General features: G+C 41.3%; 1 protein-coding gene across 1 annotated transcript in view; it reads left to right on the top strand.

Annotated features, from left to right (window-relative positions):
• The window catches only part of YWHAQ (tyrosine 3-monooxygenase/tryptophan 5-monooxygenase activation protein theta), a 37,549-nt gene extending 33,863 nt beyond the window's left edge, over positions 1-3,686 (top strand). Inside the window, exons 4-6 of the mRNA XM_059132684.1 lie at positions 535-698; positions 914-1,009; positions 2,953-3,686. Coding sequence (XP_058988667.1) covers positions 535-698; positions 914-1,009; positions 2,953-3,012 — 320 coding nt within the window. The 3' untranslated portion in view covers positions 3,013-3,686. The remainder of the gene's footprint in view (positions 1-534; positions 699-913; positions 1,010-2,952) is intronic.
• The last annotated feature ends 13,099 nt before the right edge of the window (positions 3,687-16,785 follow it).

Below are 16,785 nucleotides of genomic sequence, written 5' to 3' on the forward strand. Positions count from 1 at the left end.
TCCAGTTAGTAAAATTAAAAGATACCAAAAAAGAAAATTGTTTTAGTCACAGATTTAGAAAAATTGATTGAATTGTCTCATGTTGTTGGGGTTTTTTTAAAAGCTGAAACAAGCAACTTGTTAAAGTAGTTTCTCAGTAACCCAGTAGGAGGTACTGTTTTGGTTTACTGCTATGCTTTTAAAAGAAGGCCACAGAACGGGGGCGCCTGGGTGGCTCAGTGGGTTAAGCCACTGCCTTCGGCTCAGGTCAAGATCTCAGGGTCCTGGGATCAAGCCCCGCATCGGGCTCTCTGCTCAGCAAGGAGCCTGCTTCCTCCTCTCTCTCTGCCTGCCTCTCTGCCTGCTTGTCATCTCTCTCTGTCAAATAAATAAATAAATAAAATCTTTAAAAAAAAAAAAAAAAAAAAAAAAAAAAAGAAGGCCACAGAAAAATCTAGCTCTGCATGAGTTAGTAGCATATTTTAAAGGCTAATACGCTCTCTGTATACTTGACGGATATTTTCAGTATTGTGCTTTTATTTCCCCCCTTCGCAGAAACGATAGATAATTCCCAAGGAGCTTACCAAGAAGCTTTTGATATAAGCAAGAAAGAGATGCAGCCCACGCACCCAATCCGCCTGGGGCTGGCTCTTAACTTTTCTGTATTTTACTATGAGATCCTTAATAACCCAGAGCTTGCCTGCACACTGGCTAAAACGGTAAGTTTCAGGTCATTCTCAGAAATTCCTTCCCATACTGTTAAGATTGTTATCATAAACTGGGAATCTGTGAAAATGATTCCACTGAATTTTGTTTTTAATTGATAGTAGAACATAAAGTGGATGTTTAGCTATTTTATAAAAATGGTTTGTAATTGTAATCAGTTTGTGTTGACACAGATACTGTTTACCATGGGTATTACGATTTTTCTCAGGCTTTTGATGAGGCCATCGCAGAACTTGACACACTGAATGAAGATTCCTACAAAGACAGCACCCTCATCATGCAGTTGCTTAGAGACAACCTAACAGTGAGTTGCTCATTCTTTTTAATTTCATTTCCTTTTTAAGAAAAAAGGTATTTACATTCTACTTCAGCCTCCCTGTCTTTTGAGGTGGGTTGTGTAAGAGCTACACTCTCTCTCAGAAAATGAATGTAGAGATACGCAAGTAAAAGTATTCAGTGCTTGTTAGTATATTGTATTGGCCAGCTGTTCTTCTGCGGGCAGATTTCCAAGTTGAATGGGCATTTTATCAGACCTAGCCCTTCCCGAGAAGGTACTAAGACTATAGGAACTCTTTTTTTTTTTTTTTTTTTTTTTTAAGATTTTATTTATTTGTCAGGAGCGAGATCGAGCACAGACAGACAGAGTGGCAGGCAGAGGGAGAAGCAGGCTCCCTGCCAAGCAAGGAGCCCGATGCGGGACTCGATCCCAGGACACTGGGATCATGGTCTGAGCCGAAGGTAGCTGCTTAACCAACTGAGCCACCCAGGCATCCCTAGACTATAGGAACTCTTAATAATCCTCACTATATCATTGGAACAAAAATGTTGATAAATTATGTTAATATAGAAAGTTGTTGTGGTTGCAATATTTTCTTCCCTTGGGTAAATTAGCTACAGCAAGTTAGGCACTATAAGCTTTCCTAAAATCACTTTGAAGTGCTTGGTTTTAATAAACATTTATCTTGTGAAATCTACCATGTCTTACAGGCATTTGACGGGATTAACCCTTACCCTCCATTTATCGCACCTATGCCTCTGGGACAAAACTTGTTCCATTTAATTGTCTTTGTTTTCTTTTGTTTCTCTCCCTACTTCTTGGATGGGCAGATAATGAAGGGAAAAGTAATGGAGAAAAAAAAAAAAGAATTTCAACTTTACTTAGCTTCTTTTATAGGTGCGAATAAATTTGATATGTCAAAAATTTTAGACAACATGTGGCAGAGGGCACTGTGCCTTTTAATGTGAGTGTGATTCTCCACGGCCTCAGTTTGGACCTTTATCTTTTGCTGGAAAGGATTTTTTTTTTTTTCTTAAGTTAGTATCGTATCTGTTCAACTTTGCTAAACAAGGAAATTGTGACACTTCATTCCCAGCCATTAGAATTCCCGGTTCTCGTGTGACAGCAGAACCATGAGCATAAACCACTTCCATAGAAGAAAAGCTCTGAGCCAGTACCCCTCGGGAATACCGTGGAGCTGCTGTCTCTCTTAGTTGGCTTTGTTTTATTTCTCTCTTACAGCGCTTTAGAGATACTTGTTTTTGTTTTTGTTTTTAAATTTATTTTAGTACATTAACAATAACTTAAAGATCTATAAGATTCTAGCTTTTCTAGAATGCTGGAAATACCACTAGTCTCCTGGTGTTGCTGTAGGCTGTGGTCAGTAGCTGTTGACAATTCCCTTCTTTTGCTTCATCATTCCATCCTAGAGTTGGAGAGTTCCTTGGAGATCTTAACATCCTGGCTAATGCAGGAAGGCTTTGTGCATCTGCATGCCCGCTGCTCCTTTGTTCTCACTTCGTCACCTGCTGCCACTTAACCCTCGGCCAGAGGTGCAGTAGGTCTGCCCCTTTTCCATACGGTGGACTTTCAAATATTTGGAAACTGCTATCATGACGGTAGTTCGCCTCCCCCTTAAAATTTTTTTTTGCCTTATTCATCTCATAAATTATATTTCAGTAGTGCTTTCAGAAGAGCATTGGGCTGCTGCAAATGGAGAGAACTTTAAATTCTAAGGATATTGCCTTTTTTGTTGTTTTGATGTTACACTTTTAAAAGAGAAAGCTTGAAAAATGTACTCAAATAGTGTATGATTGTGTATCAATTTTAAATACATAGTGAAAGGTTTACAAAGATACACTTTGGAGGAGGAGTTGGTGGTGGTTGAGATTTTGAGAAATCTTAACATCCGTTCTTAGTCACGGTCTCTGTTGTCTGGATAACATTATGATTTTTTTTTTTCCCCCTAGTTATGGACATCAGACAGTGCAGGAGAAGAATGTGATGCGGCAGAAGGGGCAGAAAACTAAATGCATACAGGGTGGTCATCCTTCCCCTCAAGAAACCTTTTTACTCATCTCCATTCCTTATTCCATTTGGATTTCCTATAGCAAAGAACCCACTCATGTGTATGGAATCAACTGTTTATAGTCTTTTCACACTGCAGCTTTGGGAAAAACTCCATTCCTTGATTTTGTGTTTGTCTTGGCCTTCCTGGTGTGCAGTTACTGCTGTAGAAAAGTATTAATAGCTTCATTTCATATAAACACAAGTAACTTCCAAACACTTCTGTAGAGGACTAAAAATGTATCTGGTATTGAAGTAATCTGAACCAGTTCTGCAAGTGACTGTGTTTTGTATTACTGTGAAGATATGAAAATGTAGTCATTACAATTTACAAAGTGTTCTGCATAACTTCCTAATTTCTACATTCCCTCCTTCCCTCTTCAGGGGTTTACTTTCCGTAAGCAACTTTTCCATGCTCTTAATGTATTCCTTTTTGATAGGAATCTAGAAGTATTCGATTGAATGGAAAAGCATTTGGCATTTCTGCGCTGGGGGTCACAAATTAAAATGCCTCCTGTATCATATATGACGGAGGTCTTGTGTATCTGTGACAACAGGAGGTTTCCTTATTCATTCTTCATTTGCTGCTGTTTAAGTTGACAACTTCCCTTCCCAATAAAAATTCACTTACACCTTCTGCCTTTGTAGTTCTGGTGTTCACTTTACTGTGTAATAGAAATAGCACGTTGCTGCAAGTGTACAAGCATTGCTTTTGGCAAATGAAAGTGCATGTCATTTCTTACTACCCTAGAAAGGGGAAATCAAGCACACAAGTCCAGGTCTAAAACGTTACTACTTTTCCAAGCAGATTTATGCACATACGAGAGGGTGTCCGGTTTGTCTAGTGCCTGTCGTGTAGAGAGTTGAACCACAATTGTGTGTTGCTGATCATTGACTGTAGTCCCAAAAAGGCCTTGTGAAAAATGTTATGCCCTGTGTAACAGCAGAGTAACGTAAAATAAAACTACATTTTATAAACCATTCACTATGGCTTTGTAACAGTTGCACACTCATTTTAAGGGGCAGATGAATTTACTACTTTATGAAGTTTATTGATAACTTCCCTTTTATCTTACGTAAACTGTAGTAATGATTTGTACCTGCTTTGTGATTCACTTGTCTAGGGATGCCTGGAAATGTGTAAAATTGGGCTACATGTCTTAAGAGCTAGTGTTTTACCAGAGATCAGTAGTGCGAGCCATCTCTTCCTCAGATGTAAATGATGCCTAGTTACATGTTATAGGGAATAAAGTGGAGATTTTGAAACTAGAAAAGTTAATTATGTGAATATGAGTGCTTTGGCTGGTGTTAGAAGTATGTTTCAGTGCGTATTCAAGCAGAATGCCAAAATTTGAGAGTATATTGTTTAGCTTTCAAGTAATTCGGTTTTTGTAAACATTGAGTTGTACCATTAGAGAGTTTCAGATAATTTTGGTTTTATAATATTACATGGGCTGTTATACTAACCTTTCTTAAGTACTGTTCTGAGAATTTATTTTAAAGTCACAGTTTTATGTAAAGCTGTATAGCTTTATCTCCTAAAATGTGACCATGAAGAGAATTTAATGGGACTTTAAATATGGACTTCGGTCCCCAGAAATCTAAATCAGTAATACTGCTTTTTAAATAAAAATTTCAGTGAACATAGGAAGAACATTGTGAATTAGAAGAAAGAACTATCACATCTTAACAAGTACTGGTAAGTACTGTGTAATCACTGAGTTACAAAAGCAGCCTTCCTTCTTCAAGTTTTGTTTTTGTTTCTGTTTTTTTTTTAAGATTTTATTTATGTATTTGAGAGAGCAAGCATGAGCAAAGGGGGAGGGAAGAGCATACTCCCTGCCGAAGAGGGAGCCCGAGGCAGGACTCCATCCCACGACTGTGGGGTCATGACCTGAGCCAGAGGCAGATGCTTAACCAGTTGAGCCACCCAGGTGCCCCCAAAGTAGACCCGCCTTCTTAAAAAGCAGATTATTCTCAGCATTTAGTCTCATTGAAATCTCTCCTTGCTTTAGGAGAAAGTGGCATCTTTAAAAGGAATGCAGCCTTGTGGTATCTCCTCTGACCCTCTGATGCTGGGACTTGCCTGCACTAGATGTAGAGGATATTTGTAGATCACTGCTGAAAACTGAGTAGGAGAGAAAACACCTTTTCACAGGGGAAGGGAATACGTGAGCAAAGTTTCTGGTGGAGGGAAGGTTCAAAGTCGTGTTTGTATTTGAACTTTTTAAATCACTTTCAGACCTCAGAAATGTTAAATGTTAACACCTATTTTGTAGTTTGAGCTTAATTGGCAGGGTGGTTTGTTTTTTTTTTTAATGTCCTTTCGGTTTTAATAACAAAATAATTTGGGGGGGTTGCATTCTGACATTAACTATCCAAAATAGAAACATTTGGAATTTCTTTTCCAACATACAGTGTGAGCTATGATTTGTTGGTTTTAGATTGGAAAAGAAAAACTTTTTCGTTGTGGGGGCAGAATTGGCCAAATATATGTAGGTATATAACTTTAAATATTGATCAGTAGAGATTGTTCCTTTGGTTTTTTAAAATCACGAAAACTCCCTAAGGGAGCTGTGTAAAAATTCTAGTAGAAGAGCAGAATAATTTGAGAAAATCAGAACTGTAATTTTTTTTTTTTAAAGATTTTATTTATTTATCTGACAGAGATCACAAGTAGGCAGAGAGGCAGGCAGAGAGAGAGAGGAGGAAGCAGGCTCCCTGTGGAGCAGAGAGACTGATGTGGGGCTCGATCCCAGAACCCTGGGATCATGACCTGAGCCGAAGGCAGAGGCCCTAACCCACTGAGCCACCCAGGCACCCCAGAACTGTAATTTTTAAACACACTGATTTTTATGGAGTTGAGCCAAACATTGAAAAACATTTGAGGCCTATGACAGGCATGGACATGTGATTGTTACTGTCACATTGTGAGCTGGATTTTATTTGGACTGATTATGGGTGAGTGCCATCTGAATATATTAAAACTAACACTTAACCATACCATCATTCTTTACATAGTTCAGGAAGATTTTCACTTTAAAGTGGTGAAGGCATTTACACTGTATGTTTTCTTCTGACATGCATCTGTTGTCTTCCCTTCTCAGTTTGTATTTGATGAGCTTTGCAAGAGGTCATCATGTATGTATGCCATGTGTAGTACTATGGAATTTTGAGGACATTGCAGTTAAGTTCCAATATAAACCACAGTGAACTTTTTTGGATCCCTTCAGCGGGAGCTAAGGTAAGGGAATCCACAGTAACTGAAGACACGAAGATCATCATCATCATCATCATCGTCGTGAAATCCAATTTGAAGCAGACGTGCCATTTACTGCTTATCCACATTTTACTTGTCAGTGACTATATGCCTTCATAACTTAGGTTTTGAAGGGAGTAAGTAGTAATAAATACCCAGGGAAGAAAGCTGGAGGATTCCTCTTCACTTTAAAATTATAGCTCCTGGAGCATTTCCGTAAATGTTCCAGCCCTTTTGCCTTACAGGGAACCAGTATTGACTAAGTAGATTCCGGCACCTGGTCAAGTGCCATGCACATTGATATTTAATCCTGTCAACCGCCCTGCCAAGTGCATTTCTCCTTGACTGATGGGACATCTGATCAGAAAAAAAATGAAATTATTTGTCCAAAATTATGTGTCTTTATTAAGTGGTAGACCTAGAGTTTGAACGCAGATGCCACACCAAGTTCATTTCATGCCACTGTTCTGCTCTAGGTGCTTCGGTTTGCAGAGTGAATAAATGACAGTGTTTATCCTCCTATCATATTTGGAAGGTTGGGGATTTTTTTGTTTTTGTTTTACCTCTTCCTCAACTCCCGCCAGTCCCCTTAATCTGTCAGTTTTGCCCTTTGAGTAAAACTGAAGAAGCAGCTTGAGAAATTGTGGGATATGTTAAACCTAACTCATGGTATGGAAACATTCAGAAAGACCAACTGACTTACTGAGGGCCCAGCAACTAGCTAATGTTTGGCCTGAAAATAGAAGAACTAGATGCAAATAAGCAAATTCTCCGTAATTCTGTACTGGCTAGGTTGAAAAGGATTTTCAATGAAAATTACTCTCTTCTGGTCACTCAGATTTAGAAAATGAAGGCTTTAATGTACGTTTCTCTGATTTATTTTTTAAGGTGTGAGCCCTTTGACAATCTTCAGAAAAGTAAGGAAATAACATTCATTGCCAAGCATTATTTGTCAAATTTACAGTTTACATATGTTGTTTGTTGTGTATGCTTCCCGTTGAAGGCCCTTGAATAATCAGTCTTCGTCATTATTCGGTGAGTACAGTGGGAGGGCCATCAGGCCGTTCCAGCCCAGGCTGCCGTTCCTGCTGCTACATGTGGTCTGGGGCCAGCATATTGAGGCCTGACTTTCCCATCTCAGCAGTTTCCGTTTCTTAAGCATCTTAACAGATAAAACTCTGTTTCATGAGATTTGGAGGTTAGATTTTTCTTCTGATTTTTGGAGGAGAAAATTGAAGCACAGACGCCAGGCAAGGTAGTGGTATCAGGATTTGAAATGGAGTAGCCTACTTTCAGGTTGGTGCTCAGCTGCGGCACTACCTTGCCCTTTTTGGAGTTTAAACCAATGATAGTAGATTGCTACTTATATCATGTTTTAGATGATGTCCAGGTGATGGATCGTGGGAACTTTGTCACTGGCAAGTTTTTTGTTGTTGTTGTTTTGTTTTTTTCTTAAGGGTGGAAAATAGGGTGCCTGGTTGTCTCAGATCGTTGGACTTCTGATGTTGTGGTTTTAAATTAAAACCCACCTTGGGGCACCTGGGTGGCTCAGTGGGTTAATCCTCTTGGGCTCAGGTCACGATCCCAGGGTCCTGGGATCAAGTCCCGCATCAGACACTCTGCTCAGCAGGAAGCCTGCTTCCCTCTCACTCTCTGCCTGCCTCTCTGCCTACTTGTGACCTCTCTCTCTTTGTGTCAAATAAATAAATAAAATCTTTAAAAAAATAATAATAAATTCAAGCCCACCACTGGGTGTAAAGATTACTTTAAAAAAAAAAAACTTTGGGATGCGCCGGGGTGACTCAGTTAAGCATCTGCCTTTGGCTCAGGTTGTATCCCAGGACACTGGGATCCAGCCCTAGAGTCTAGGTCCCTGCTCAGCAGGGAGTCTGCTTCTCCTTCCCTCTATTCTCCGCCTCCCAAGTCATGCTCATGCGCCTGCGCACTTGCATTCTCTCTTGAATAAATAAAATCTTTAAAAAAAATCGTTGAGGGGTGCCTGGGTGGCTCAGTGGGTTGAGCCTCTGCCTTCGGCTAAGGTCATGATCCCAGGGTCCTGGGATCGAGCCCCGCATGGGGCTCTCTGCTCAGCGGGAAGCCGGCTTCCTCCTCTCTGCCTGCCTCTCTGCCTATTTGTGATCGCTCTCTCTCAAATAAATAAATAAAATCTTAAAAAAAAAAATGGGATGCCTAGTTGGCTCATTTGGTACAGCATGTGATTCTCGATCTTGGGGTCGTGAGTTCAAGACTCATGCTGGTTATAGAGCTTACACTAAAATAATAGGATAGAAAATACATGACATGTTAATAAGGGTAATAGTTTGTAAAAATCAGTTTATGTAAACAGTGGATTATGTAAAATTGATTTCAAATGAGTTTGGAAACCATGTCTTTTAGGTGATCTTATAGGGTTTTTGTTTTTTTTTTAATCCATGCCCTTGGACTATAAATTCATAATTTTCCTGTAGTGAATAATACCAGTTTTTAATAGTTGGTCCCTTCCATTATTGTGATCATGGCAACACTTTCTACTTTAGAATGTGCTGAGCAATGAGTCCTTTGATGCCCTTTAGAAAAAAGAGGATACCCCCTCTTTTGAAAGTGATGCTTTTATTCCACATTACGTGAATGATTATGGAAAGCTTAATTCTTCTATCTTTCCTTTGTCCTCAGATACCGTTTCTGCAACATGTCACAGCCTTGGCCTGAGATTCCCAAGGAAGTACTTAGATGCTGGAAGGAGGGCGGGGTTAGCATTCACTCCACTAGCAAAGAGGCTTATCCAGGGCTTTCCTGCAATATGAATTCTAAGTGCAATCCCTTTGAAACTCCAGGTTGAGCTCTGAGTTTTAAAAAAAAGTCCAAGAGGCCTTACAATTCTAGGCCCTTCATTTCTTTTGTGTGAGCTGGAATACAGCTGTTCAGGGATATCTGGGGTTCTCACTCAAATGCTTATCAAAAGGGTTAAGTACTATAATTTGAACTAAAGGTTTAGTAATTTCCTTGCTAATTCAGACATAAAATTACATGCTCTAGGCTCATCTGTTTGAGATGCTGGGCTGTGGGAGGCTGGCTCCGTTCTCTGCTTTGCTAGGGCATTTGCTCTGCTTTTGCTTGTGATAATGTGGATAGCTGTCACTGTCACCTCAGCTATTTAGAAATGCCCTGTTGTTATTAATAGATATTTGACTATATAGACAAAAATCAGTTTTCTGGGGCGCCTGGGTGGCTCAGTGGGTTAAGCCACTGCCTTCGGTTCAGGTCATGATCAGGGTCCTGGGATCGAGCCCCACATTGGTCTCTCTGCTCAGCAGGGAGTCGGCTTCCTCCTTTCTCTCTGCCTGCCTCTCTGTCTACTTGTGATCTCTCTCTCTGTCAAACAAATAAAATCTTTGGGGAAAAAGGTCAGTTTTCTTTGACAGCCTACCGTTGTTTCCTAGATGTCATTGGTGAAAATGTGAAGAGGTTTGTTTAAAGCCAACTGAAATTTAACTTAGAGGGCAACCTCTATGGCGATGTAGAAGAACTAAGGAATTAAGCTGATTCAGTGATGCTCAGGTTAACCTCACTTCTGAGTATGCCTGGTTGTGTATCCTGGAAGTTGGCGTTTATTGTAAAAATAAACCTGTCATTCAGGGTGCCTGGGTGGCTCAGATGCTTAAGCGTCTGCCTTCAGCACAGGTCATGATCCCAGGATCCTGGGATCGAGTCCCACATCATGCCCCCTGCTCTCTGGGGAGCCTGCTTCTCCCTCTGCCTCCCTCCCTCCCTCTCTGTCTCATGAATAAATAATAAAATCTTAAAAATATATATGTGCCTTTCATTCAATAATACTCTCTGACTTGAAGAACTCAGACACCTGGCAGAGACTAGACCTCCTGTTTCTCATTTTCAGCCGACATCACAAGGGTGTTTTTTAACTGTCTGGACTTAGTACTTCGCTCTCTTTCTCCATCCTAGACCTGAGGGTCTTCAGAGAAGGCCCTACATTTTGGCCATTTTGTCCTCGACAGATGGGTGTTCTTTCAGCTATTCTGGAACTTGATAAGAACCTTGGAGGATTCACCGCGAAGATCTCCGAAGACTTGTGTTCTCTGATTGCTGGCAACACGGCAACTTAGAGCTGGGACAATGAATGGGACCAGATTATTAACTCCTCCAAGACTTGTCTGTTCCCACAGTTGCATAATATGAAAGACAGTGTGACCTAAGTGGAAAGAGTAGCAGCCTAGAAGTCAAACGGTCTAACATGTTCATTCAGCTGTTTATTCATTCACTATTGAATGCCTACTATGAGCCAAGGACTGTACTCGTCCTAGAACTTGCAACTCTGTCACCCTCCGGTTGTAGGCTTAATCTCGCTCAGCTTCAGTTTTCTTACCAATGAAAGGTAGACACCTGTTTTGCCCATGAGCCTATATGTGTATTTCCAAGGGTAAAGGGTTGTGGAATATATGTATGTGCAACACTTACATGGGACAGAAGCCTAATTTCAGAATTGGAAAGATCTAATAAAATGAAAACAGTCTTGTGGTTCAGAAAATCAACCACACTTTGAACAGACCTATTGCCCTAGATTTTCAAGGACGTAGACACAAAAAGAAAATGACAGTGTAACTTGGGAATGCAAAGTTAAAAAAAAAAAAATTAAGCAGTAGTTTTGCTTCTAATTAGCATTCTCTGGTGGAATAAAATGGGGAGAGGTCATTGTGTTAAAATTAGAAAAATCAAGACCCAGAGAGTAGGTATATATAGAAATGCCTCCCTTTCTCAAGAGTTAACTGATAAGTGATTGATGGTGGCTCCAGGTCGTAATGATCAACTTCAGGCAGCCAGAGTACCTGGAGGGCGTGCTGAAATAGTTTTTGATTCAGTGGGTGTAGGAGAAATAACGTGCATTTGTAACAAATTCCAAAGTGGTGCTGATGCTGGTCAGGGCTTGGTAATTCTGAACCATTGCTTTAAAGAAGCTCGAACAATTATTTAACACCAGGGAAGTACAAAGTTAACAGGATTCTGGGCGGAGCAGGACACTTGAGATCTGTGCTCCCCTGAAGCTGATGAATGAGAGGGTCGTCCTTTCAGCAACTGAAATCGATTGGGTTGTATATGCAGAAGAGCACCAGAGACTGGATAATTCTGTCTCGGCCCCCAGTCATTGCCCAGGTCAACAGTTTTTTATTAAAAGTAAAAATAAAATACAGCTTTACACTTACCCTGACCAAAAAGATTTCATGATACAATGTTGAAAACTTAGTGACTTTATCCTTAAGAACACAGGTAAGGAAGCCAAGGATCTGGGTGCTGGATGAGGCCAGAAGTCTGTATTAGGTGTTAGTGGGAGATTAGTGTTGATGGGAAATTGCCCCCAAGCTTGAGGCAGAAAGCCAGGGATGTATCAGCAATAGGCAGGAGGCCTAGAAACTTGTTAGGGCATTATGTAAGCTAATGGTTCTGTGGGTCATCAGGGCCAAACTGGGGGCCCAATATTCCCATTAGAAGTAGAGCACTTGAGTTCCTCTATATGTATTCACCAATCCTTCCTGCTTCTCTTTTTAAAAGATCTAAAAGAAGAACTAATATGTAGGCATATAGTGTTGTGTTCACATATTTCATTTGCTTCTTAAGGTGCAGGGCTATAGTAAAAGGATTAGAAAGCTCTATCAGGCTGGGCCACAGGTGTTTCCTGTAGGGGGACAGAGATCCCGAAGTGAGCTCTGCAAGTTTTGCTTAAGTTTCTAATAGAGGAAATAAGGGGGACGTTGCTCACCTGGTATGTTTCCAGTCCTGTGTTTGGCAATAGGATTTGATGATCTAAAAGGGCTGGCTTCACTTCTCAAATGTTTGGTCTAAGGGGATGTGTGTCATAAACACCTCGGACACCAAAAACCCAAAATGATGTCGCACATAGTGGCTCAGTAGATCTCCGTAAATGGAACGTGTGGAGTGTGCTAGCAGAAATGGTTTGAGTTTGGGCATGGGACATGAGTGCAGCCTGCAGAAGTGTGGAAAAGTAGGCTGATCTCCATATTCTAGGATGCTGGTTAGAAGGTTTTACCACCTGCTAATAGAGGTCTCGAACTTATGCCAAATTCTTCAGGTGTTTGTTATGAAGGTGAAGTCAAATGGCTCTGGATTTCAATCTTGCGACCTTGGGTGAGTCACTACCTCATATATAAGATAGGGATAATGCTTCAAAGGATTACTAGAGGATTAGATGCAGTAATTTATGTATCTTGCATGCAGTCAATATTTGATTGTGACATGCCAGATTTTTTCCCAGATAAACAGAACAAGGACCTGGTTTAGGCAACAGTAGGAATCTGGTAGATGTCTCCATAACATACTGTGTTTCATGCCACTATATCATTTTGCTTTAATTCTCTCTTTTTTTTTTCCCTAAGATTATTTATTTATTTATTTGACAGACAGAGATCCCAAGTAGGCAGAGAGGCAGGCAGCGAGAGAGGAAGGGTCCCTGCTGAGCAGAGAGCCCGATGCGGGGCTGGATCCCAGGACCCTGGGATCATGACCTGAGCCAAAGGCAGAGGCTTTAACCCACTGAGCCACCCAGGCACCCCTATTTTTAAATAATTTATTATCCTGGGGCGCCTGGGTGGCTCAGTGGGTTAAGCCGCTGCCTTCAGCTCGGGTCATGATCTCAGGGTCCTGGGATCGAGTCCCGCATCGGGCTCTCTGCTCAGTGGGGAGCCTGCTTCCTCCTCTCTCTGTCTGCCTCTCTGCCTACTTGTGATCTCTCTCTGTCAAATAAATAAATAAAATCTTTAAAAAAAATAATTTATTATCCTTTGCTGAAGTATTTTGAAGCAAATAACAGACATTCTGTATTTTTACTACTACATAATTCAGTGTGCAGCTCTTAAAAAATAGAGCGTTTTCTGTTAATAACAGCCATTTTCACACCCAACAAAATCACATTCATGCTTTGGCATCGTCCAGTCAGTTCATAGTCCTGCTTCCCCAGTTGTCTCAAAAATACGTTTCTAGTGGTTTGTTGGAATCTGGGTGCAGAAAGGGACCACATGTTGTGTTTGTTGGCAATGTTCTCTCTTAATCTAGAGCACGCCTCTTTTTTGGGGAGGGAGCATAGGTTTGCTGCAGAAGCAGGGGTAGGTTCCCTTAGAATGTCTCCCATTTTATTAAATTCAGGTTCAGCTTATATGGCAAAAAATCTTGAGCTGTACTGTGTGCCTCACTGTGGCCCATCAGGATGTGCCCTGTGCCTGTGGGTCTTTATCAGTACTGTTCCCTATGACTAGAATGTCCTTCCTTTCCACCTTGCAAACTCATTGGTCCTTCAAAACCTTGTTTTGTTGGAGTAAAGCTAGAGAAAACCCACTGTAAGTTATTCAAAGTGAAGAAGGTTCCTGATGATTCTGGGGAGATGTTACTTCTTAGGTAGAAATGGAATACTAATCATTTTCTCCTCAATTCTTTAGGGGTTAAACCAGAGTAAGAGAGATTACAAACCCAAATTAGGCTGCCCTCCCTAACTTTCTCTTCTTCTTCTTTTTTTTTTTTTAAGTTTTATTTATTTATCTGTCAGACAGAGATCACAAGCAGGCAGAGAGGCAGGAAGAGAGAGAGAGGAAGGGAAGCAGGCTCCCTGCTGAGCAGCGAGCCTGATGTGGGACTCGATCCCAGGACCCTGGGATCATGACCTGAGCCAAGGCAGAGGCTTTAACCCACTGAGCCACCCAGGTGCTCCTAACTTTCTCTTCTTAAGAAGAATCTTAAGGGCAAATATCCCCCTACCTCTCCAGGAGCTGAGAGCTCCTAACTGTTTAAAGAGAACATTGTACCCTCTTGCGTCTCCCAAAACTCATTTTAGTTTTGTGTAAAGCACTTAACTTTGCCCTGTTACTAAGGCATCAGAGGTGACAACTGGTGAATATTTGGCCTTCCAGATGTTCTTTTTGCATATACCGTGCTGTGTGGATGTCCCTGTTACTACCAGTGTTGGACTGCACGCTCATCCTACAGTTGGCAATCAAAACCTAACTCATCTCAGCTGGGACCCAATTTTAGGAATCCTCTAAAGAGTTAACCAGTGTTTAAACGACAGAGCCCCCAGACTGGAGATCAGAGGCCTGAGCTATTATTCCTGCTATTAACTTTCTGGGGACTTTGAGAAAATCCCTAGATTTTCTCTTTCTGGAGCCTCTTTCTGGAAGTTTCAAGAAGGCTTAGGGATTCTATGAAGATGTTTTGTGAGTATTTCAGATCAAAGGCTCTGCTTTGGTCTATATAAAATGGATTTTTGCATTGTTTCTGCAAAAGATTCCTTTTGGGGAGAGAGTGCTATAGCTAAAAGTAACAACAATCCCAAAAAAGGGGGGGGCTTGAAAACATCACTGAACTAGATGACAACCATGACCCCTTGTATATTTAAAAATCACATCCATGTCATTAACTGGAGGTTTGTTTTTTCAGTTTTCTTTTCTTTCTTTTTTTTTTTTTTATAAACATATATTTTTATGCCCAGGGTGTTTTTTCAGTTTTCTGTTTGCTTGTTTTTTAAGTACTCTCCACTCCCAACATGTGGCCAGGTGCCCCATTCCCTGGAATTTTTTTTTTTTTTTAATAGAGAGGACAGAATCTTTTTTTTTTTTTTTTCTTCAAGATTTATTTTAAAGAGAGCAGTGGGAGGGGCAGAGGAAGAATGAGAATCCTGAAGCAGATTCCTCACTGAGCACAGAGCCTGACACGGAGCTGGATCCCAAGACCATGACCTGAGCCAAAATCAGAGTCAGACACTCAACTCACTGAGCCCCGGGCGCCCCTACCTAGAATTTTTTTTTAAGTTTTTTAAAATTTATTTGAGAAAAAGAGAGATCACAAGTAGGCAGAGAGGCAGGCAGAGAGAGGGGAAAGCAGTCTCCCCGCCGAGCATGGAGCCCGATGTGGGGCTCCATCCCAGGACTCTGAGATCATGACCCGAGCTGAAGGCAGAGGCTTAACCCACTGAGCCACCCATCTACCTAGAATTTTTAATGGATACCTGCTTTGAAATTATTTCTAGAATCCTGCAGACTGTAAATAAGTCAATATATAACTAAATTGTCATACTGATGAAGTATTAAGGGCTGTACATGATGCCGGAAATAAGCTAGTGTTGTAATGCAGAATGAATTTACTTATCTGGTCTGCGTTGTTCTGAGTAAGCCAATAAATAAAAGGTAATGTTCCCCCACCTACCCACCCCTTCAGGTCTTAATGTTCTGGCTCTTTGGTGTGATCCATCCCTCAGAAGCAAAGTACAGGACTGCGCAGTGACTACGTAGATCAGAATCAAGGAATTACCACACTGGAGACGCCTGGGTGACTCAGTTGGTTAAGCGTCTGCCTTTGGCTCAGGTCGTGATCCTGGGGTCCTGGGATTGAGTCCCGCATCACGCTCCCAGGAGCCTGCTTCTCCCTCTGCTTGTGCTCTGTCTCTCTGTCTCAAATAAAAATAAAATCTTAAAAACAAAAATAGAAAAGGAATTCCCACACTGGAGAGAGGCACCACTAGACCAACAGTTCTTGCTGGTTTTCATGGACAATCTGAATGGCATGAAAACAAGAGTGTTCCTTTCTGTTATCTAGATGCTACAATGGTTCTATAAGCGTAGCTCGCTGATCAAGATCCCAGACCCTGACCTCTTGGCTCCCTGCAGTGATGCCATGGTCAGATGTGTGCACTGTGCACTGCCCAACTCAGGACGCCATTCACATGGAGTGTTACCACCTTAGAGCAAGGAGTCAGCAGCACAGACCCCCAGCCCTGTGACCTCTTTCTCCTAAACCACATGTTGGGTAAAAAAATCTGCTTTTGTATAAAAAGGACAGACTCATTCCTAATCAGAATCATTCCTAATCAGAACTCGCCAAGCCTAAATTTGTTTCTCTCTTTAATAAACTTTAATTGAGCACCAACTGTGCATGGGGCTCCTCTCCTCTGCCCCTCAGCTGACCTGGTTTATGGAAAATTATTGAGTTATTTTAAAGGTATAAAAAGCCCTCTCCTAAGATCCTGACACTTCTCCTTCAGGACCTACTTACCTCCAGCTTTGCTGCTTTCCTCTCCGTCTCCTGCTGCCTGATGTCTGGGTTATCTTAGTCACTCTCTACCAGCAGGCCAGCCAGGGGGAGGGGAGGGGCAGGAGGCCAGGCACACAGCTACTTCCTAGGACTTTTGGCAAGTGGGTGAGGAGATTAAATTGCTGGGCTAGGTCAAAAAATGTGGGAGTGTGCTGTGAATTGTATTATTTACCCTCAAGCAAGAATCAACTGGAATTTTCCCAAAAGCAAAGAACAAATCATTCAAGACTGTTAACCAGTTATTTTAGTTTCTGGGAACAGATTCATGAACCAAGGTTCCTTAAATGGAGTCAGTCCCCATGCCCACTAAACACGTTTGCTCTGAATGGTGTATAGACAAGGACAGGGACTGCTTTCCCCCAACCGGGAACAG

The sequence above is a fragment of the Mustela lutreola genome, chromosome 9 (assembly GCF_030435805.1).
Source record: "Mustela lutreola isolate mMusLut2 chromosome 9, mMusLut2.pri, whole genome shotgun sequence".
In the NCBI taxonomy this organism is placed as follows: domain Eukaryota; kingdom Metazoa; phylum Chordata; class Mammalia; order Carnivora; family Mustelidae; genus Mustela; species Mustela lutreola.